The sequence below is a fragment of the Mastigoproctus giganteus genome, chromosome 13, assembly GCF_048544385.1.
Source record: "Mastigoproctus giganteus isolate SK-2022 chromosome 13, ASM4854438v1, whole genome shotgun sequence".
Lineage (NCBI taxonomy): Eukaryota > Metazoa > Arthropoda > Arachnida > Uropygi > Thelyphonidae > Mastigoproctus > Mastigoproctus giganteus.
In genome coordinates, this window is record NC_143587.1 from 128,856,854 (window position 1) to 128,882,271 (window position 25,418).

The following is a 25,418-nucleotide window of genomic DNA, read 5'->3' on the forward strand; positions in this document are numbered from 1 at the left end:
AGACTAGATCATCTGGAAAACAAATATCCACAAGGTGTGATCAAATTTGGGGAATTTGGGGAGTACAATGTGTACAGAAAGGATATACAGGACAGAAAGGGAGGAGGGGGAGTTATCCTGTTAGTTAAGAAACACATAAAATCTAAGGAAGTGCATCCAATTGATGTTGGTGGACAATGCAATGTTGAGTCTGTTTGGTGTGACAAACAGACTCAACAAACAGACTGTTTGGTGTGACATAAGCACTGGGAAAGGAAAAATGAGAGTAGGTGTGTGTTATAGGCCAAATGAATCTTATGAGTATAATGACCAATTGTGCAGAGAAATAGAGTGGGCCAGTAAATATGAGTGTTTTATAATGGTGGATTTTAATTTACCAGAGATTGACTGGAATTTGTGGTTTGGTCACTCAAACACTAGCAAGGCTTTTGTGGATTTATTGGATGATTATTTTCTACAGCAGCATGTTCGGGAGGCAACTAGAGGGAGTAATACTCTTCATCTGATTATCAGTAGTGATTCTTCATGCATTAAGAATCTGCAGATAAAGGAACCACTAGGTGGCAGTGATAACAGTGTGCTGAAGTGGGATTTACTCAAAGAGGCAACTACCGTCGGGGGTAAAGGGAAGGGTTTTTGCTTTCGTAAAGGTGACTATGGTGGTCTGAGATAGTATTTAAATTCTATAAAGTGGGACAAACTGATGATGTTAACAACAGCAAATTCAAAATGGAAATCATTCAAAGAATTAATCTTGGAAGCTACTAGGCTTTTCATACCAAATAAGAAATATTGTTCAAGATTTAGGCCTAAATGGATGTCAGATGAACTAAATAGACATGTGACAGAGAAAAAATATGCATGGAATACATATAAATTAACATGTGAAATAGAAGCCTATGATAGATATAAGCTGGTCTGTAACCAAGTTACAAAGGAGGTTAGGCAGGCAGGCAGGCGAAGGCAGATTACGAGAAATCTTTGGCAAAGGATGCAAAGAAAAACAGCAAACAGTTCTTTACTTATGTAAAATCTAGAAGGGAGGAGATGAATCAGACTGGTCCACTTGATATCGATGGTTCAACTGTTGATGATCCTGCTCAGGGAGCTAACAAACTAAATGAATATTTTGCATCTACATTCACACATGAGGAGTTATTCGGGGAGGGGAATGCCAGAGGTGTATTCAACTCTGGCAGTAAGCTAGATAATCTTGTAATAACTGAGAGTAAAGGGCAGGAGAAATTGAAGATAAACATAAGAAAGACACCTGGGGTGAATGGAATCTATCAAGTTATATTAAAGGAGGCAGCAAAGGAAGTAAGCAAACATTTAGCCAAAATTATGAGAGCTTCCCTGGACTCAGGGGACGTACCCATGGGCTGGAGATATGCCAATATGATCCCAATCCACAAAGGAGTATCAAAGGGAGACAGTTAATTACAGACCCATTAGTTTAACTTCTATTCCAGGGAAATTAATGGAGGCACTGGTTAAAGAAGCATTGCAGGATCATCTAGACAAGACTTCAGTTATAGCTCGGACACAGCATGGGTTTGTTAAGGGGAAGTCTTGTCTGACAAATTTGATTGGATACTATGATGTAGTCACAAAGGAACTGGATGCAAAGAATAACTTTGATATCATATATTTGGATCTTAGAAAGGCCTTTGATACTGTTGCACATGGAAGTCTGCTGCACAAATTGGAGCAGTGTGTCATTGGAGGCAAATTGCTGCTATGAGTGTTAATCAATGTGTAATCAGAGTGTTAATCAATAGACACTGCTCTTCATGGACTAATGTTATTAGTGGAGTCCCTCAGAGTTCAGTGGTGGGTCCATTATTGTTTTCTGTATTTATAAATGATACTGATGATAGTTTATCAGAAAGGAAGGTTGTTAATGATGCTAATGACAGTACACTACTGCAACAGGATCTAGAAAAGTTGAGCAGATGGGCTGAGAAGTGACAAATGAAGTTTAGCATTGACAAATGTTAAAGTACTACATATGGGAAGCAGTAATCCCAGAGTAATGTATCAACTCTGTGGTACCACACTGACAGTGGTAGAGAATAAAAAGGACCTGGGGGTAATTGTGCAGGCAGATATGAAGTTTTCTGAGCAGTGCAGACGGTCTGCAAGAGTAGCTCATGGTGTCTTGTCAATGATATACAGGATTTTTTCTAGCAGGGATAAGGAGGTGATTATCCCCTTGTATAAAGCAATAGTCAGGCCACACCTTGATACAGGTGACCACACCTGTATATAGATCTGGAGGCCTCATTTTAAGAAGGATGTAGAGCTGTTGAACAAGTACAGAGAAGGGCAACAAGATTAGTGAACAGAACAAAGAAAGGCTTAAGTTTTGCAAATTACAGCATCTGGAGACTAGGCACCTGCAAGGTGATCTGATTGAGGTGTATAAAGCCTTGAATGGTTTGAGCATTCTCAATCCTGATGGGATTCTTTCCCTTGCTCAGAATAATTGCCTAAGAGGGCATAAATTCAAATTGAGGAAAGACAGGTGTAGGATAGATGTGTGGAAATTTTCCTTTAGCCAGCAGGTGGTTGATTGCTGGAACAAACTTCCATACATCTGTCGTTGTAGAAGTTGATAGCTTAAATAGATTCAAGGCAGAACTTGACAAACATTTGGAGCGAGGGATGGGTGAAATAAGGGTGGTTTTTTTTTTGGCTGATGCTATAGAAGCTTGCTTTCTTGCATCATGTGCCGTTGCTAATACTAATGATAAGAGTTCTGGGACTGAATTTGTATCTTGAAATTGCAGCATCATAGTGTGTGTGTTGTGACTTGCTGAAACATGTTTGGTTGACTCATTTACATATAGTAATTCATGAATCACATACTTATCTGCAGTCCAAATTTGCAAATGTTGAATGAAAGGTGTTTTTATGAAATTCGTTTCTTTTTTAAAATGAGTGATTTTACTGAACAGCAAATTTCCACCAAATTAGGGAAAAGTGCAATAGAAACAGATTTTGGAGAAGACTAAATGATGTCAAAATTTTCAGATGATACAAAGGCTGGCAGGGTTGCTAATGATAGTAATTGCAACATCCGGTGTGCTACTGCAACAGGATCTAGAAAATTTGGACAGATGGGCTGAGAAGTGGTAACTGAAATTTAACATTAAGAAATGCAAAGTACTCCATATGGGTACAAGTAACCCCAGAGGAATGAACCGTGTGGTAGAAAATGAAAAAGACCTGTGAGTAATTGTGCAGTCAGATATGAAGTTTTCTGAGCAATGCAGACAGGCTGCAAGAGCAGGTCATGGGGTATTGGCAATGATATACAGGAATTTTGCTAGCAGGGGAAAAGAGGTGATTATCCCTTTATATATGGCAATGGTCAGGCCATGCCTTGAGTACTGCGTACACATCTGGAGGCCTCATTTTAGGAAAGATGTAGATTTGCTTGAGCATGTACAGAGAAGGGCAACAAGTTTGGTGAGGAGAATGAAGGGATCCTCTTACCACGAGAGGCTTAAGTTCTGCAAATTGTAGCAGCTGGAGACTAGGTACCTGCGAGGTGATCTGAATGAGGTGTATAAGGCCTTGAATGGGCTGAGCATGCTGAATTCTGATGGGATTAGCATTAGCATTAGTAGAGGCATATGATGCAAGAAAGCAAGCTTATTCAGCATCAGCCAAAAAAAAAAAAAAAAAAAAAAAAAACCCTCTCCCATTTCACCCCTCCGTTCGTTCGAAATACCTGTCCAGTTGAGCTTTAAATTTGTTTAGGCTATCAACTTCAACAACAAGTGATGGAAGTCGGTTCCACCAACCAACCACCCGCTGGCCAAAGGCAAATTTCCGCACATCTATCCGACATCCGTCCTTCCTCAATTTGAATTTATGCCCTCTGAGGTGATTATTCTGAGAAAGATGAAGAATCCCATTGGCATTGAGCATGCTCAAACCATTCAAAGCCTTATACACCTCTATCAGATCACCTCGCCGGTGCCTAGTCTCCAGACTCTGTAATTTGCAAAACTTAAGCCTTTCTTCGTAAGAGCAACCCTTTGTTCCATTTACTAATCTTGTTGCCCTTCTCTGTACCCGTTCCAGCAGCTCTACATCCTTCTTGAAATGAGGCCTCCAGACCTGTATACAGTACTCAAGATGTGGCCTAACGATTGCCTTATACAAGGGAATAATCACCTCCTTATCCCTGCTAGAAAAATTCCTGTATATCATTGACAAGACACCATGAGCTACTCTTGCAGCTCGTCTGCACTGCTCAGAGAACTTCATATCTGCCTGCACAATTACCCCCAGGTCCTTTTCATTCTCCACCACTGTCAGTGTAGTACCGCAGAGTTGATACATTGCTCTGGGGTTACTGTTACCCATATGTAGTACTTTACATTTGTCAATGTTAAACTTCATTTGCCACCTCTCAGCCCATCTGTTCAACCTTTCCAGATCCTGTTGCAGCAGCATAGCGTCAGTAGTGTCCTTAACGACCCTGCCAACCTTTGTATCATCTGCAAACTTAGACATTAAACTTGATATCCCATCATCAATATCATTCATAAACACCGAAAACAACAATGGACCCAACACTGAACCTTGAGGAACTCCACTAATAACATTAGTCCACGTTGAGCAGTGTCCATTGATTACCACTCTGTGTCTTCTGCCACTCAACCATCCCCTTATCCATAGCAGCAATTTGCCTCCAATGCCACACTGCTCCAATTTGTGCAGCAGTCTTCCATGTGCAACAGTATCAAAAGCCTTTCTAAGATCCAAATATATAATATCAAAGTTATTCCCTGCATCCAGTTCTTTTGTGACTACATCATAGTATCCAATCAAATTGGTCAGGCAAGACCTGCCCTTAACAAAACCATGCTGCGTCTGAGCTATAACTGAATTCTTGTCTAGATGATCCTGCAGTGCTTCTTTAACCAGTGCCTCCATTAATTTACCTGGAACAGAAGTTAAACTAACAGGTCTATAATTACTTGTGTCAGCCTTTGATCCTCCTTTGTGAATTGGGGTTACATTTGCACATCTCCAGTCTATGGGTACCTCCCCTGAGTCCAAAGAAGTTCTCATAATTATGGCTAGGGGTTTGCATACTTCCTTTGCTGCCTCCTTTAATATAACTGGATAGATCCCATCCACCCCAGGTGCCTTTTTTATGTTTATCCTCAACAATCTCTCCTCCACTTTCCTCTCGGTTATTACAAAATCATCCAGCTCACTGCCAATGTTTACTTTACCTACATCATTCTCCTTCCTGAATAACTCCTCATGCGTGAATGTAGATGCAAAATACTCGTTTAGATTGTTAGCCACCTGAGCAGGATCCTCAACTGTTGAACCATCAATATCCAGTGGACCAATCTGATTCATCCCTTTCCTTCTCGAGTTCAAGTATGTAAAGAGCTCCTTTCTGTTTTTCTTTGCATCCTTTGCCAAGGATTTTTCGTAGTCTGCCTTTGCCTGCCTAATCTCCTTTGTGACTTGGTTACAGACCAACTTATATCTATCATAGGCTTCCATGTCACCCATTAATTTGTATGTATCCCATGCATTTTTCTTCTCTGCCACATGTCTCATTAGTCCATCTGACAACCATTTAGGCCTAAACCTTGAACAATATTTCTTAGTTGGTATGTAAAGCCTGGTAGCCACCAAGCTTCCACTTGCTCAGATTACGAACCTAAGGGGGCATAAATTCAAATTGAGGAAAGACAGTTGCAGAATAGATGTGCGGAAATTTGCCTTTAGCTAGCGGATAGTTGATTGCTGGAACAAACTTCCATCCATCGTGGAAGTTGATAGGTTAAATAAATTCAAGGAGGAACTGGACAAACGTTTAGAGGGAATGGTTGTGTGAATTTTTTTTTTTTGGCTGATGCTAGATAAGCTCATACACTTGCTTTCTTGCATCACATGCCTCTGTTACTATTACTATGTTTGAAAACTTTTCAGTAGTTTGCAATGTTTAAAGGTAATTTCTCATCCATCGAAAGTGGTACTAGCTCTGGCTGCTCTTCAAAACTTCAGAAACCAATGATTCAATTATTCCTGTTCATAATCTGATAAGGAATGACTGACTTAACTATCCATGAAGTGGCTAGTGAAATCAGCATTTCTTATGGAACAAGTCAATCAATTTTAAAACAAGCCTAACACATTTCAGCCAAGTTTGATAAGGCATATCCTATTCACAAATGTGATCATTAGTGAGTCTCTCATTCTCACTGATAACAAAGAACAGTGAATTCTTGCATATCAGTATCTTCATCAATGTGTTACTAATGACCCCACTTTGTTTCTTCCATCATTTCTTCTAATGAACCATGGGTGTATGTGCTTTCCCAGCAACAAAGGCCTCTATATGGAAAACTCTTGTCTTCTCCAAGACCCAAAAAAAAAAAAAACAAGACAATTGCAATCAAATGTGACATTCGTGCTTGTCATAGTTTCTGATTCACAGGGTTTATTATCAATTTGTCCTGCATGGTCATACAGTGAATCAGAAATACTACAGATGAGTTCTAAGGTGATGGCACAATTTTCAGGAAAAAAAAAAAAAAAAAGGAATGGAAAAGTGCACTTAAGGGAATTTGCACTGGATAGTGGTAACCAGTGCAAATTCCCTTAAGTGCATTTTTCCATCCTTTTTTTTTTTATTGCTGTCCATCCATTTAAAAATTTCTTGTGAAGCACTCCATCACTGTGGTTCCAGGAAAGAAGCTTATCAGGAATGCTTTCAGATTACAATTAAGGAAACTGAATTGCAGAATGGAATTTGCTTTCAGCTTTGGAAATAAGCTATAACATAACCTATCCTTTCAGAATCCAAAAACTTATGTAGATTTAAGAAGCAATTTAAATATATACAAATACTTTCATGAAGTAGAATAACAGGAAGGGAGACTTCCTTTTTTTCATCACAAATGTGCTACCTTATATCATATTTTCACTAATATTTGTAAGATTTAAAATAAAGTGAAATTTTTTAAATACCTACCTCCATGGCTTTCAAAGAATTAAAACGAGGCATATCATAGACAAAAACACAAGATCCTTGATTCCAAGGACCATATAGGCTACTGTAGGCAATTTTAGCCCAACCAGTATCACTGAGGTTCCAAACAATATTCTCAGGAGTCAAATCAAGGAAACACCTAGAAAAGAAAGGGGAAAAACTTATGTGATGTATTTCAAGAATTATTTCTGTTATATGACCTTGATAAATAGAAAACAAAATACTATATGGAGCATTCCGATTAATGTTAGAAAACTAAACTAAAATTTATGTGATAAATTATCAATGGAATAATTTTTTTCATTAGATCTTAAAACTAAGTGATATTATACACATTCTTTTGAAATATGAAAAATATTCAGTAAACAATTCAAAAAATTGTTTAATGAATATTCAGTAACCATATAAATTTTTAACAAAAAGTTTAAGTTTGGTTGTACTTTGGAGGTATAAGAAAACCATAGTATAAAGAGGCTGCAGACAATTAAAGAACTTTATATGAACAGATATATATATATATTCAGTGTATAGGGAAGGGATGTTGACCTGTCAATTGTAATTACCATGGAAAAATTGAGAAGGCCTGTAAGATGAAGGAGATAACCTGAAATAAATTGATTAACATAAAAATAGAAATAATAATGAAGATAACAATGTTACCTAAAGTAGTGGGTCCTAAAGCTTTAACTACTTCTTCAAAGGGTTGGCAGCCAAAATCATAGGAGCCACAACAATAAGCAGGGTCTCTGTTTCTATTATGATGTATACGTGCGAAATGTATAAATCATAGCCAACCTGACAGATACCAAAAAGAAAAGAGTAAAATTTAAAAAAAAAAAACTTTTGAAGTCAAAAGTATAGATACATTACAAAAATTACTTCAACTTACTGTGTTTGGAACAGAATCTGTGAAATAGTTGCCTGTGGTGTTTACAAAGTAACATTAGAAAATCAAGGATACAACCAATAGATCGATCGCTGTCCAGAGTGTTTATATCAGTTGAAGCAACCACGTGTGAGGGGGAGGAAGTGGAGTCGTCAAAGTGAAATGTCCCATGTTACAGGGAAGTAGGTTTTTGTTTGTTTGTTATTTGGTTTTTAGGAGCATTAGCAACTAAGGCCATATTGCTCCGGGATATACGGTGGTCATTCCCTGACCTTTCCGCATCCTCCTTATTTGGTGGTGACGGGCTTGAACCCTGGTCTAATCAAGAAACGTGTGCTACGCACTGCTGCTCCTTCCCACCTGGCTACGGAGGTGCCTAGGGAAGTAGGTAAATAAACAAATGAGGTTTGATTATAAACAAAAGAGGGAGATTATTAATGACTGACAAAGTAGTGTAGAAAGACAAAACTTTGTATCAGAGGAAAAAAGGAACGTTAGCAGAGTAATAGTATCTCGATATTGCTTTTGGCCAGCCTAATGGTGCAGGAGAAATAAAATGTAGTTTTATTTCTCATGAATAAAAGGAAATAAAAGTAAAGTAGAAAGTAATTTGAAAAAGAAGAGTAATATAGTTGTGCTCGGGTTGCCCGGGGTTGCTGAACCCGTACCATAGTTGGTCCCTGGATAGATGTCTGGACAAAGGCTTAATATGTTTAAGCATTTGTTTAAGCATTTTAAGCATTTTTTATTTACAATAAATAATATATTTATTGTAAATAAAAAAAAAAAAAATGGGACATAACAGAACACAATACCCCCCATGTATTGCCAATCTGTGGACACAAGCTTTCTACACTGTGAGACATGACAGAGGCTAGGGGGTATATAACTATACATTATGTACAAGCCTGAAAGTAATATGTAATCAAACGGTAAATATGTTGTTTATATCCAAGTTGTAGTTTATAAGTTTTTTGAATTTTATAATATTTACCGCTTTTTTGAAATGATGGTAGAGGAATGCTGTAGGGAAATTATTGCACCGCAATTTATCATGGAGTTGTTTAATGTTGTCAGCAAAGAGACTGTCACTACTGCATATTGTCGCAATTCTGATGCACTGGGAGAGTATTATATTAGCATGTACTTTTTTTTAGAAATGTTAGAGTGCTAGTGGGTAAAACTGACCACATTAAAATTAAAAGCATTTCTTTTATTGTGTATGTTGATTGTGGTATGAAGGCTATTAATATCTAAGTCTAAGTAGTTGCTGAAGAATCATTATTATTTGTTTTTTCCAGAGTAAGTTCTGAAGGATAAATATCAGCAAAGTCATGTATAAATGTAGGGTAGTTGGATACCAATAAGTCATCAATATATCTGTAAAGTTTAATATTTGAGGGTAGAGAGGTCTCAGAGCAGTATAGATATAGGTTAGCTAAGATACAACTAGCGGGGCTACCCATTCGGGTACCTTTAGTTTGCAAGTATACAGATTTGCCATCAAAAATGTAGTTATTGGAGACAGAGAGATTAATGAGATTGTTCCAAAAAACTGAATTACAACCAATAATATGTTTGTATTTATTATAAATTTCATTCAGGACCAATTTTAAGTTAGTTAGGTCTATGCTAGTGAATAGACTATTGAAATCAAAAGTTTGCACATGAGAAATGTTGTCAGTACTCAGGACATTAATAACTGGAATGTTGTTATTAGTTATTCTACTATTAGGAAGGATGTCTATTATAGGTTTAAGTAACTTTTCTAAAGTTTTGTGGGTTTATGGGCATAACTGTATTTTCAGGATGTAATAAACCTAAATCCTATAGGGTTTTTATGGAACTTAGGTATGAAATAAATGTAAGGAAAGTTGTAGTTATTAAAGTTGATTTTTAGTTTCTTGATGAAAGCAATTAACTTCTTTGTGATGATACTGCTGTTGTTAGTGATGGACTTACAGGTGGCACTGGAATTTAGTTCTGTATTTAATATTTGGAAATAAAAGGCTTTACAGATAATGGCTGTTGCTGTTTGGTTTGGTTTTTAGGAGCATTAGCAACTAAGGCCATATTGCTCCGGGTATATACGATGGTCATTCCCTGACCTTTCCGCATCCTCCATATTTGATGTTCATGGGCTCGAACCCCGGTCTAATCAAGAAGTGTGTGCTATGCACTGCTGCTCCTGCCCACCTAGCTACGGACACACCTTACAAATAATGGCGTAAGTGCAAGAGGTTTTATCAACAGGGGTGATTATAAAATGTTTATATAAGTCCTCTAATTGTTGTTATATATATATATATATATATATATATAAATAAATCTGAATGATTTCTTCAGTGAGGTTTTTTATTATTATTCTTATTATTATATTTGTTTTGGACATCTCATATTCAATTATGGAATAATTCAGCTATAATGCTAAAACAATATAAAAGATGCACTGTATTTCTACAGTTTCTTTTTGCAATAAAAACACAAAATTAATAGTTCACGATGTTCACATTTGAAAGTTATGGAGTCTTCATTTGGGTGAAGGGGCATCCTGTTTTTTTGATACTACTAATGAGTATTAGCAGTGTCTTCTTCTTCTTCTTTGGTCCTTAGCTGGCAGCTTTGGGAGGCGGTTGGCCACGCAACCAATATGCTGCTGTAGGTGCCGCAGGGTTTCGGACTTGCTCTGTGATGTTCTTCCATACCTTACGATCCATGGCGTCAGTCCTGGCCTGGTTAAGGTCGAGACGTCGGCTCTTCAAGTCATTTTCCACTTGCTTGGCCCATGTTTTCCTAGGCGCGGTCCGTTGGATGCTCCATTGGGTGGGTCGTTGTCTCCAAAGGAGTGTGGATGGTATTCTGTTCGTTCCCATTCTACATACGTGGCCAAACCATCTAAGCCTTCGCTTCTGGATTTGGTCGGCAATGGTTGGTTGCTGTTGGCATCTGGCACGGATGGTATCATTAGTGATGCGGTCGCGAAGAGAGATGCCCAAGATTAGCAGTGTCAAATGATGCAAGAAAGCAAGCTTATAAAGCATCAGCCAAAGAAAACAAACAAAAAAACTACACACTTCAACCATCCATACCCACTAAGAATTTGTCTAGTTCCTCTTTTAATTTATTCAAACTTGTCCTTAATGCCACATTTCTCCAGTTTGTTAGTCTTTTATGTGCTGTTTGTTTGTTTGTTATTTGGTTTTTAGGAGCATTAGCAACTAAGGCCATATTGCTCCGGGGATATGAGGTGGGCATTCCCTGACCTTTCCGCATCCTCCATATTTGGTGGTCATGGGCTCGAATCCCGGTCTAATCAAGAAGCATGTGCTACGAACTGCTGCTCCTGCCCACTTGGCTACGGTGGTGTCTCTTTTATGTGCAACAGTATCGAAAGCTTTCCTGAAAACTAAGTATATAATATAAAAATTATTTTTGCATCCAGTTCCTTCATCACTGCACCATAGTATCAAATCACATTGGTCAGACAAGACTGTTTCTTAAGAAATCCATGCTGTGACTTCAGTATAATTGTATCCCTGTCTAGATGATTCTGCATTACTTCTTTAAATAATAACTCCCTTATTTTCCCAAGAACAGACATTAAACTAACAGGGTCTGTAATTACTCATTTGATCCCCCTTTATGAATTAAAGATAAATAAAATAAATTTTCTGTTTATACTCCGGGATGACCAAATGGTCAGAGGAGTTCACAAGATAGACAGAATACAAGAAACAGCACGATATTAACAGTCACGGGCTTGAACCGTGCTCACTCAAGGCACATGTATTTATGCACCCATGCACTGACCACTCGGCTACGGCAGTCGCACATCCCCATTCAAGGACCTACCCTGAATCCAAGGGTGCTCTCATAATTATGGCTGATGTAGATGCAAAATACCTATTCAACCTTTCAGCAACTTGAGCATGGTCATGAACAGTTAACTCATTGACATCATGTGGCAATGTGAGATTCAACCCCTTTCTTCTTCTGTTAATATAAGCATATAACTCTTTACTTCTGTTCTTTGCATTCTTTTTTCAGAAACATCTCATAATCTGTCTTAGCTTGCCTGACCTCTTTTGTGATTTGATTACAGATTTATTTATATATAAGATAGGCTTCTGTGTCACCTGATAATTTATAAGCAACCCACGCATTTTTCTTCTCTGCCACAAGTCTCATTAGATCATTTGACACCCATTTAAGTTTAAGCCATAAACAGTAATTCTTAGCTGGTGTGAAAAGCCTAGTGACTTCTGTGATTACCTCCCTGGTTGCTTCCCATTCAGAATTTGATGTTGGTAACATCAAGAGCATATTCGGGGAGGGGACAGAGGGGAATATGCCTTGTTGCCTCTCTAATATGCTGCAGTAGAAAACAGTCATCCAATAAATTTACAAAAGTCGTGCTAGTGTGTGAGTGACCAACCCACAAGTTCCAGTCAATATCTGGGAAGTTAAAATTCCCCATTATAGGCAATTGTGAATTACTGGCCTACTCTATTTCTCTATATAGCTGTTTGGTATACTCATCACAGTCATTAGGCCTGTAGCACACTCCTACTCTCATTTTTGTTTTCGCAGTGCTTAGGTCACACCAAAATGACTCAACGTTGCACTTGTCACCCATTTTAACTAGATGTACTGCCTTATGTATAATTTGTTTCTTAACTAACAGCATAACCTCCCTACAATGTCTGCATTTGATGACTCAATCAGTACTTCAAATTCATCAAATTTATTTAAAATGCTCCTAGCATTAGTGTGCATGCAGGCATAAATTCAAATTGAGGAAAGACAGTTACAGAATAGATATGTGGAAATTTGCCTTTAGCCCACGAGTGGTTGATTGCTGGAACAAACTTCCATCTGTCACTGTGGAAGTTGATAGGTTAAATAAATTCAAGGAAGAACTGGACAAACTTTTGGAGTGTATCGAGAAGTGAATGGTAAGTTTTTTTTTTTTTTTTTTTTGGCTGATGCTGCATAAGCTTGCTTTCTTGCATCAAATGCCTCTGCTAATGCTAATCATGGTTATATTCTTGCACCTCTTCTATTTAAATGTATCCCATCCCTGTACAAATGGAGAAGATTGGTCTCTGTTCAATCCTAGTGACTTAGCAGCTACCAAGTTCAGTCGTGCCTTTCAAACTTGATTTAGGCTTTCCTAATCTCGCAGCACACCACCAGTTTAATCTATCTTCACAATGACTTAACTGATATTTTTCCAGGACATATATTGAACTTGTTTTTCCAATGCTTTGAAGATTACTGTGTTCTTCAAGGCTAAATTGGGGTGCAGAATAGTTAGCATTTTATGCATGAATAGTGGAAGTCCCATGATTTCATAAAGAGGATGGGCTAAAGCAACCAAAGAGAATTTTAAAGCTGTGTTCCTGGGAATCAATAGGTTTAATCACTGCACATGAATAAAAATCCACACTCTTTGGATCACAAATGGAAAGAAAATATAGACCTGTAGCCTCTACCTTGGACCAACACTGTGCATGTATATATATCCTGTGCCAAAATCTTATTCTTATCTTTTTTTTTCACTATTATACTGTCAACCTTATCATAAATTTTATGTTATATAAATAGAAAATTAAATGCATTGTATTTTTTGTGTTATTAATATTAGCATTAGTATTAATAATGGCAAATGATGCAAGAAAGCAAGCTTATATTGCATCAGCCAAAAAAAAAAAAATCCTATTTCATCTATTTCCCTTCCAATAGTTTGTCTGATTCTTCCTTGAATTTACTCAAACTAATTTATTTATCCTTCTAACTAAATTTATCCTTCCTCATTTTAAATTTATGCCCCCTCATGTGCACAGCCTGAAACAAGAGGAAGAATCCCATTGGCATTAAGTTTGCACAAGCCATTCAAAGTCTTAAACACCTCAATCAGATCACCTTGCAGGTGTCTAGTGTCCAGCAACTGCAATTTGCAGTGTTTCTTGGTATGAGGACCCCTACATTCCCCTAACCCAACCTTGTTGCCCTTCTCTATACTCATTCTAGCAACTCTACATCCTTCCTAAAATGAGGCCTCATGACCTATACACAGTACTCAAGGTGTGGCCACTGCCGTATACAAAGGGATAATCACCTTTTTCCTACTTGCAAAATTCCTGTATATCATTGACAAGACACCATGGCCTGCTCTGGCACCCTGTCTGCACTGCTTAAAACACTTCATATCTGACTGCATAATTACCCCCAAGTCTTTTTCATTCTCCACCAACCTGAGTGTAGTACCACACTGTTGGTATGCTTCTCTGGGATTACTTCTACACATATGCAGTACTTCGCATTTGTCAATGTTAAACTTCAATTGCCACTTCTCAGCTCATCTACCCAACTTTTCTAGATCCTGTTGCAGTAGCATACTGTCATTAACAACCCTGCCAACCTTTATATCATCTGCAAACTTAGACATTAAACCTGATAACAGTTGTCAATGCTAAACTTCAAATGCATTTCTCACACATCTGCCAAATTTTTTACACCTTTTTGCAACAGCATACCTTCATTACTATCATTAACCACCCTGCCAACCTTTCTATCATTGCAAACTGATTTTAACCCGATAAATGGTTAACAATATCATTAATAAATACAGGAAACAACAATGGGACCAGCAGAAAACTCTGTGGAACTCCACTAATAACATTAGTCCACAAATAGCAGTGTCCATTGATAATCACACTCAGTCTTCTCCCACTCAACCATCCTTTTATCCATAGCAGTAACTTTCCCTTGGTGCCACAATGCTCCAGTTTGTACAGCAGTCTATTATGTGCAACAGTATCAAAAACTTTGCTGAAATCCAAGTATATGATATTAAAATTATTTTTTGCATCCAGTTCTTTTCTCACTGCATCATATCCAACCAAATTGGTCAGACAAGGTCTCCCCTCCACAAACCCATGCTGTGACTAAAGTATAAGTGCCCTTCTGTCTAGATCAGGGGTGGGCAACTTTTTTCGTCAGCGGGCCGAATGAAATTTTCGTATCATGATGCGGGCCGAATGAAATTTTCGCATCGTAATGCGGGCCGGAATAGATTGAACGATTTAATAAAAAAAATCAGAACCTAAAAAATGTTATATTACTTGAATTACCAAATTATTAATGCATTTTTAAAAAAAAGTAAATACAATATTTAAATAGAAGTCGATTATAGATAGGTACAGATAAGAACTACAATTTGGAATAAACATTTTTATTGTTATGATAACAAAGTAAATACAAAAAAAGAAAAACTTTAATGTGAGGGATTACATTTGGAATGTTCCTGATTTATGATTTCATCAAAATTGGGATTCAATTCACTAGTGGCTATTCGTAGAACTGCTCCTAAATTTTCATCCGTTATTCTTGATCTAATTTTGCTCTTTGTATTTTTCATTAAAGAAAATGTAGTTTCGCATAGGTATGTCGATCCAAAGAATGCCAAATATTTCTGCGCATTATCCAGAATATTTTTAAACATTTCTGGATTTAACGAGGCATAAAAGTCCGTTGTTGTTTTTTCAGCAAATTGATTCTTTAAATTTGATTGTAAATTTATCAGTTCCAATGATGCACCACCTTGTATCCAACTGGATACAAGGTGGTGCATCATTGACATTAAAATTAAATGGTAGGCTTACTAAAGATAGATCTTTAGAAATTTTCTGAAAATCATCAAACCTTCTTGTAAATTCATTAAATAAGTCACTTATTATAGCCTCATATTTCTTAAAATCAGCACATTTCAAGTTTTTTTCTCTTTTTTTTTGTAAGATTGGAAAGTGAGTTAACTGTTTACTTAGGAATTGTTGAGAAAATAACTTGAGTTTTCTTGTAAACGATGCGACATTTGTATACATATCAAAAATAAATAGTCCTTTCCCTCGTAGTAATAAATTTAATTCATTTTGATGCGAAAACATATCAACAGAGAAGAAAAAGTCGTTCAGCCATTGTTCATCTTTTAATTCACAAAATTCATTCAGCTTGTCCTTAGCATTTAAGAAGTTTACAATTTCATCCAACAAATCATGAAATCGTTTTAACACTTTTGCAAGACTAAGCCATCTTATGTCCTCCGTATGGTAAGGAATATCAGTAAAATCACATTCAATTTCTTTCAAAAATGCTATGAATTGCCGGTGGTTTAAAATTTTAAAAATTTTAAATTTAACAAAAATTAACTACTTTCGTTACAACCGATATAACATGCTTCAGTTTTAAAACTCTTTTGCAAAGGGTTTCTTGATGAATTATACAATGTAAGAAAATTATTTCTTTTTCCTGGAATATGCTTTATTTCGTTGCTTATTCTTTTTAATAATCCAATGTTTTTTTCCTGTCAAACTAGGACACCCATCGGTTGTGATGTTGACAATTTTGTCCCACTTTATATTATGTTTTTGCAAAACTTCTTGAAGAGCTATAAAAAAATCTTCGCCAGTCGTTGTGTCTTTCATAGGACATGCAGAAAGTAATTCCTCCATAATTTCAAATCTATGATTTATACCTCTAATAAAGATTAAAAGTTGACTCGTATCGGTAATGTCACATGACTCATCTAAAGCCAGTGCATGGTAAGTACAATCTTCCAATTTTAATTTTAATTGATCGCATAAATTACTCGAAATATTATCAATTCGTCTCACAAGAGTTCTTCGTGACAGAAATTTTTTCAAACGTCAGTTTTTTTTTAGCAGGGCATAATAATTTAGCAATATCTATCAAACATTCCTTCACAAATTCCCCGTCAGAAAATGATTTACATTGTTTTGCAACCTTATGTGCAACAATGTAACTAGCTTTTGTCAGAGCTCTATCTGTTTTGACAAAATTTTCAAAGTATTTTGTTGCTTACACAAACCACATTTTAAATTTTCTGCTTCAATTTTCATTTGTTCCGGTGAAAATAGCTTATATTTTACGAAATGTTTTTTTTGAAAAATGCCTTTTTAGATTATATTCTTTAAAAACGGAAATAGTTTCGTTACAAACCAAACAAACAGCTTTATCGTCTATATTTGCAATTAAATATCTGAATGTCCAATTATCATTGAAAATGCGGCATTCGGCATCAATTTTTCTTTTTTTTTTAATTGGCTCATTTTATGGGCTATAAATTATATTAAATTAAAAATTGTAATAATTAGAAAAGGCATAAAACATAAAATATCTCGCACCAATATTATTTTTTTCAATAAGAAGTCAAACCCAAAGGAACTTCGTTCGATCGATGCTACAATAATAATTAAGAAATAACTCTTTGACGCTGCGTAGAATCACTTGGTTACTGTTGTACTGGCCGCGATTCCCGACTGAACTGAATTAAGCCGAACATTTACGGCGAGTGTAGTCAGGTATGGATTTTCTATATTTATGCATTTACCGAGGGGGTCGGATTCAACATCGTCGCGGGCCGGCTGTTGCCCACCCCTGGTCTAGATGGTTCTGCAGTACTTCTTTAACCAGTGACTCTATTATTTTCCCTGTAACACAAGTTAATCTAACAGGTCTGTAATTAATCATGTCACCTTTTGATCCTCCTTTGTGAATTCTGAATGCATTCGCACATCTCCAGCCCACAGGAACCTCCCCTGAATCTAAAGATGCTCTCATAATTGTGGCTAAGGGTTTGCTTACATCCTGTGCTGCCTCCCTAATATAATTGGATAGATCCCATCCATAAGGCCTTGAATGGGTTGAGCACGCTGAATTCTGAGCATAAATTCAAATTGAGGAAAGACAGATGTAGAATAGGTGTGCGGAAATTTGCCTTTAGCCAGCAGGTGGTTAATTACTGGAACAAACTTCCATCTGTCATTGTGGAAGTTGATAGGTTAAATAAATTTAAGGAGGAACTGGACAAACATTTAGAGGGAATTGTTTTGTAAATTTTTTTTTCTTTTTTTGGCTGATGCTATATAAGCTCATACACTTTCTTTCTTGCATCACATGGCACTACTAATACTACTACTACCCCATGTGCCTTTTTTATGTTTAACTTTAACAATTTCTCTTCCACTTTAACAGTTTCCTTTAACCTTGATGGTAGTTACTTTTTAAAGTAAATCCAACATCAACACACTGTGACCACCATCGAGTGGTTCTGTTATCTGCAAATTCTTAATGAACGAAAAATCACTGCTGATAATCAGGTCAAGAGTAATGTTCTCTGTTGTTGCCTCTCTAACATGCTGCTGCTGTAGAAAACAGTCATCCAACAAATTCACAAAATCTTGCTAGTGCATGAATGACCAACCTACAAGTTCTAGTTAATATCTGGAAAGTTAAAATCTCCCGTTATCAGACATTTTCATTTACAGGCCCACTTTGTTTCTCTCTACGGTTGTTCATAGTACTCATCACAGTAACTCAGCCTATAACACTCCTACTCTCATTTCTGTTTTCCCAGTGCTTATGTCACATTAAACTGACTCAACATTGCACTGGCCACCCATGTAAACTGAATACACTGCCTTAAATTTTACGTGCTTCTTAACTAAGCACATAACCTCTCCCCTGTCCTGTACTGTTTGTCCTTTCTGTATTGCAGAGTTGGGGGAACCCTAGTGCCACTCGACAATCAACACTATGTCCTTTCTCCATACATTGTACTCCCCATATTTAAATTCGGCATCCCTTATATCTGAGTGATACCACATCTCTGATATCCCAACAATGTCTGCATTTCATTACTTGACCAGCACCATAAATAAATAAATGCATAGTAAATAAATTAATCAAATTTATTTACTATGCAACTAGGTCTGGTATACATGCAAGTATACAAGCACTTGTTCTTACCCTAACACAGCCTATGCATTTACATATTTAAAAATTTACTGTTCTTGTCCTTAATCCTCTATTTCCTACGAGGCATTAATTTACCCAAATGCAGTAATTTTTCATTAACATATCAAAAGAAGCAAGGTACTGAATATGAATAACAATAATCCCAGAATAATGGTAGAACCAGGCTCCCAGGAGAACGGCACAATTACTTAACAAGTACAGGTCAATATTGAAAAAAAAAAAAAAAAGATGCAAGTTAGGGTTGAATTTGAAAGTGTCTGTGAATCTGGCCAGACATAATAGGAAGGAGTATATGATGAAAGCCCTGTCAATAAATTCAGCCCTGGACAGACTGTACAAAGCTCATAGGGTAGAATTTTTCTCAGACTGGTCTGGGCTTGTTAACAGGAGAGACTGCTTCTACAGGTATGGGATACACTTAAATAAAAAGAGTGCAAGAATATTTGCTGATTCTATTCAGGCAATGTTAGGTGGGAAAACTGCTAGCTTGGGGGGGGATACATGGATTGATAGGTTAACAGTAGCGACTGGCAGAGGTGAAAGTGATTCTTGCACTGCTTCTATTGGAATTAGCAGCAGCCAGGAAAACAAGTTACTAGGGATTTCAGCGACTGCAGGGAATCATCGCAGAACAAGTAAATACATGAGCAGTGTTAGGGTAGCTAGGAATAAGAACAGGTGCATATATACTTACATGTACAGCAAAATGCTAGGAGTTTAATAAATAGATTTGATGAATTTGAGGTGCTGGTCAAAACATCAAAGGCAGATATTGTTGGGATATCAGACACATGATCTCACACAGATATAAGGAATGCAGAATTGGAATTTGGGGAATACATTGTGTACAGAAAGGATAAACAGGATAAGAGGGGAGGAGAGGTTATGCTATTAGTTAAGAAACACAAAATCTAGGGAAGTGCATCCAGTTGACATGGATGGACAGTGCAACGTTGAGTCAGTTTGATGTGATAGTTTGATTTGAGAGTAGCAGTGCATTATAGGTCTAATGCTCTGATGAGTATAATGAGCAACTGTACAGAAAAATAGAGTGGACAAGTAAATCAGAATGTCTTGTAATGGGGGATTTTAATTTTCCAGTTATTGACTTGGACTTCTGGGTTTGTCACTCACAAACTAGCAAGGCTTTGTTGGATTTATTGGATGATTGTTTTCTACAGCAGCATGTTCGAGAGGCAACAAGAGGGAGTAATACTCTTGATCTGATTATCAGTAGTGATTCTTCATACATTAAGAATCTGCACATAAAGGAACCACTAGGTGGCAGGGTTCACAGCTTGCTGATGTGGGATTTACTCAAAGATTTAACTACCATCAGGGGTAATGGGAAAGGTTTTTGTTGTCATAAAGGAGAATACGATAGTCTGAGAAAGTTTTTAAAGATCTACTGACGATGTTACCAATAGCAAATTCTAAAAGGAAGCATTCAAGGAAGTAATCTTGGAAGCTACTAGGCTTTTTGTCCCAACTAGGAAATACTGTTCAAGGTTTAGGCCTAAATGGATGTCGGATGAACTGAGACTTGTGGCAGAGAAGAAAAATGCATGGGATGCATATTAATAATCAGGTGGCACAAAATCATATTTTTTTTTTTTTTTTTTTTTTTTTTTATGTGAACCCCAAACACGAGAGGTATTAGAACCTATAGTACTTAGTACCGTGCTTGGGTTTGAAGTTAAGAAGACGAAAGAAGATATTTGTTGACATTGGACTTGAACTTCTGTAGATTGTAATTTTCAGGAAATACGTATGAAGGAAGGTTGTTCCAGAAAACGGCAGTTGAATGAATAAATGAGGAAGATGAAAAGTTGGTTCTGTGGGTTTGAAGTTGGACAGTAAATGGATGTTGGCTGGTGGCGGCACGTGTTCGGACTGTTTTGAAAGAGAGAGCAGGAATTATAGAAGCCAATTCAGAAGAACAGTGCCCATGGAAGTATCTGTAGAAGAGGCATGCAGCAGAAACAGTGCGTCTATGAGAAAGCGAGTGGAGAGACTCTGTTAGAGATGAATCATTAATTAACCTAACTGCCCTCTTCTGAATGGAATCAAGAAGCCTGAGAGAGGTTTTGGGAGCACCACCCCAGATGTGGGAACAATATTCCATGGCAGGGCGAATTTGCGATTTATACAGAATGAGCAGCTGTTTGGAAGAAAAGTAATGCCGAGAGCAAAAGAGAAAACCAAGTTTTTTAGATGCAGAGGAAGCAATATTTGTAATGTGCTTGTGCCAAGAGAGATTAGAAGTCAGGGTAATCCCTAAAAGAGATATATCATTTTGCCTAGAAATCGGAGTGTCACTAAAGATAAGCATAGGAGCAGAAGAATCCTTTTTGCGAGATATAAGACAAGACTGAGTTTTAGAAGGGTTGAAATCAACTAAGTTGTCTTTGCCCCACTGAAGAATTACCTGAAGATCGGGCATTTAAGGAATTGGTAGCAGATTTTCGAGAAGTTGAAGCTGATTGAACAGGGCAAGGTTTCTCAAAATGGAAAGCTGAATGCAATGTGCTATCATTGGCAAAACTATGGATAGGATTTCCAGTCAATGGAAGAAGGTCATTGATATACATGAGGAAAAGAGTGGGGGAAAGAACTGAACCTTGGGGGACACCAGCATTAGTGGAGAAGTTGAAGACAGAGAGCCATCTACCATCACCCTCAGTGAGCGATCAGAGAGAAAACTGGATAACCAATTACTAAAAACAGTTGGCAAACCATAAGATGGAAGCTTGTTTAGAAGACCTTTATGCCAAACACGATCAAAAGCCTTTGAGATGTCAAGAGCAACTACTTGTGTTTCACCGAACCTTTCCATTGAATTAGTCCATAAATGGGTAACATAAGCCAGAATATCTCCAGTGGATCGATACTGACAGAATCCATACTGGTGATCGTTGATCAGACGGAAGATTTCTAGGTATGGTAGATATAAGCTGGTGTGCAAAGGCAGATTATGAGAAATCTTTGGCAAAGGATGCAAAGAAAAACAACAAAGAGTTCTTTACTCATGTAAACTCTAGAAGGAAACGAATGAATCAGATTGGACCACTTAACATAGATGGGTTGAGTATTGATGATCATTCTCAGTTAGCTGATAAACTGAATGAGTATTTTGCATCTACATTCACACATGAGGAGTTATTCAATGAGGAGAGTGCCAGAAGTTTATCAAACTCTGGATAAACTTCTGGCACTCTCCAGAATCTGCATGTAAAGGAACTTTATGTGCATATACCTGGAGCAATATGGCCTTAGTCGCTGAAATCCCTAGGAGGTGTGCTAAATGTTTTTCTAATAACTGACAGCAAATTGGAGGAGAAATTGTTGAAGTTAAACATAAGAAAGGCACCTGGGGTGGATGGATCTATCCAGTTATATTAAAGGAGGCAGCAAATGAAGTAAGCAAGCCCTTAGCACAATCTTGGATTGTTGTTGTTATTTGTTTTTTAGGAGCATTAGCAACTAAGGTCATATTGCTCCAAGTATATTGCGGAGGTCATTCCCTGACCTTTCCGCATCCTCCGTATTTGGTGGGTCACAGGTTCAAACTCTGGTCTAATCAAGAAGCATGTGCTAAGCACTGCTGCTCCTGCCCACCTGGCTATGGAGAAGCCCACACACACACACACACACACACACACACACACACACACACACACACACACACACACACACACACACACACACACACAACACACACACACACACACACACACAACCTTGGACTCAGTGAAGTTCCTAAAGGACTGGAGATATGCAAGTAATTACAGACCTGTTAGTTTAGCTTCTGTTTCAGGTAAATTAATGGAGGCACTGATTAAAGAAGCACTACAGGATCATGGTGCCTCCGTAGCCAGGTGGGCAGGAGCAGCAGTGCATAGCACATGCTTCTTGATTAGACCGGGGTTCGAGCCCATGACCACCAAATACGGAGGATGCAGAAAGGTTCAGGGAATGACCACCGCATATCTCCGGAGCAATATGGCCTTAGTTGCTAATGCTCCTAAAAATCAAAACAACAACAACAACTACAGGATCATCTAAACAAGATGGCAGTTAAACAAGATGGCAATTTGACTGGATACTACTATGAGGTCACAAAGGAAGGGAAGCAAAAAACAATTTTGATATCATATACTTGGATTTCAGGAAAGCTTTTGAAACTGTTGCACATGGAAAACTACTGTACAAGTTAGAATAGTATGGCATTAAAGGCAAATTACTTCTATGGATAAAGGGATGGTTGAGCGAGAAAAGTCAGGAATTGTAATTAATGAACACTGCTCTTCATGGACTAATGTTATTAGTGGTGTTTGACAGGAGTCCGTGTTGGGCCTATTGTTGTTTTGTGTATTTATCAATGATATCGATGAAGATATATATTAGGTTTAATTAGCATTAGCATTAGTAGAGGCATTTGATGCAAGAAAGCAAGCTTATGCAGCATCAGCCAAAAAAAAAAAAAAAAACCACTTCCACTTCACCCCTCTGTTCGTTCAAAATACCTGTCCAGCTGAGCCTTAAACTTATTTAGGCTATCAACTTCCATGACAAGGGATGGAAGTCTGTTCCACCAACCAACCACCCGCTGGCTAAAGTCAAATTTCAGCATGTCTATCCTACATCTGTCCTTCCTCAATTTGAATTTATGCCCTCTCAGGTGATTATTCTGAGCGAGACGAAGAATCTCATCAGCATTGAGCATGCTCAAACCATTCAAGGCTTTATACACCTCTATCAGATCACCTCGCTGGTGCCTAGTCTCTAGACACTGTAATTTGCAAAACTTAAGCCTTTCTTCGTAAGAGCACCCCTTTGTTCCATTCACTAATCTTGTTGCCCTTCTCTGTACTCGTTCCAGCAGCTCTACATCCTTCTTGAAATGAGGCCTCCAGACCTGTATACAGTACTCTAGGTGTGGCCTGACCATTGCCTTATACAATGGAATAATCACCTCCTTATCCCTGCTGGAAAAATTCCTGTATATCATTGACAATACTCCATGAGCTACTCTTGCAGCCCGTCTGCATTGCTCAGAGAACTTCATATCTGCCTGCACAACCACCCCCAAGTCCCTTCCATTCTCTACCACTGTCAGTGTAGTACCACAGAGTTGATACGTTGCTCTGGGGTTGCTGTTTCCCATGTGTAGTACTTTACATCTGTCAATGTTAAACTTCATTTGCCACCTCTCAGCCCATCTGCTCAACCTCTCAGCCCATCTGCTCAACCTTAAGCTTGATATACCATCATCAATATCATTTATGAATACAGAAAACAATAATGGACCCAACACTGAGCCCTGAGGGACTCCACTAATAACATTAGTCCACGACGAGCAGTGTACATTGATTACCACTCTCTGTCTTCTCCCCCTCAGCCACCCCTTTATCCACAGCAGCAATTTGCCTCCAATGTCACACTGCTCCAATTTGTGCAGCAGTCTTCCATGTGCAACAGTATCAAAAGCCTTTCTAAGATCCAAGTATATAATATCAAAGTTATTCCCAGCATCCAGTTCCTTTGTGACTGCATCATAGTATCCAATCAAATTGGTCAGGCAAGACTTCCCCTTAACAAAACCATGCTGTGTCCGAGCTATGACTGAAGTCTTGTCTAAGTGATCCTGCAGTGCTTCTTTAACTAGTGCCTGCATTAATTTTCCTGGAACAGAAGTTAAACTCACAGGCCTATAATTACTTGTGTCAGCCTTTGATCCTCCTTTGTGAATTGGGGTCACATTTGCACATCTCCAGTCTGTGGGTACCTCCCCTGAGTCCAAGGAAGCTCTCATAATTATGGCTAAGGGTTTGCTTACTTCCTTTGCTGCTTCCTTTAACATAACTGGATAGATCCCATCCACCCCGGGTGCCTTTCTTGTGTTTATCTTCAACAATTTCTCCTCCACTTTACTCTCAGTTATTACAAGATTCTCTCGCTTACTGCCAGAGTTGAATACACCTCTGGCTTTCCCCTCGCTAAATAACTCCTCGTGTGTGAATGTCGATGGAAAATATTCATTTAGTTTGTTAGCTACCTGAGCAGGATCATCAACAGTTGACCCATCGATATCAAGTGGACCAATCTGATTCATCCCTTTCCTTCTAGAGTTTACATAAGTAAAGAACTCTTTGCTGTTTTTCTTTGCATCCCTTGTCAAAGATTTCTCGTAATCTGCCTTCGCCTGCCTAACCTCCTTTGTAACTTGGTTACAGATCAACTTGTATCTATCATAGGCTTCTGTGTCATGTGTTAATTTATATGTTTCTTCTCTGCCATATGCCTCATCAGTTCATCTGACATCCATTTAGGCCTAAACCTTGAACAACATTTCTTAGTTGGTATGTAAAGCCTAGTAGCTTCCAAGATAAGTTCTTTGAATGCTTCCCATTTTGCATTTGCTGTTGATAACATCATCAGTTGGTCCCACTGTATAGAATTTAAATTCTGTCTCAGTCCATCGTAGTCGCCTTTACGAAAGCAATAACCCTTCCCTTTACCCCTAATGGTAGTTACCTCTTTGAGTAAATCCCACTTCAGCACACTGTGATCACTGCCACCTAGTGGTTCATTTATCTGCAGATTCTTAATGCATGAAGAATCACTGCTGATAATCAAATCAAGAGTATTCCTCCC

The 25,418-nt window shown here is 37.9% G+C and overlaps 1 protein-coding gene across 2 annotated transcripts in view; it reads right to left on the reverse strand.

Moving 5' to 3' along the window:
* LOC150076434 (acyl-coenzyme A synthetase ACSM3, mitochondrial-like) overlaps positions 1-25,418 on the reverse strand; it is a 336,253-nt gene that overhangs the window by 109,975 nt on the left and 200,860 nt on the right. For both annotated transcript variants that reach the window (XM_090387091.1, XM_090387090.1), the window contains exon 8: positions 7,019-7,175. In XM_090387091.1, coding sequence (XP_090243217.1) covers positions 7,019-7,175 — 157 coding nt within the window. The remainder of the gene's footprint in view (positions 1-7,018; positions 7,176-25,418) is intronic.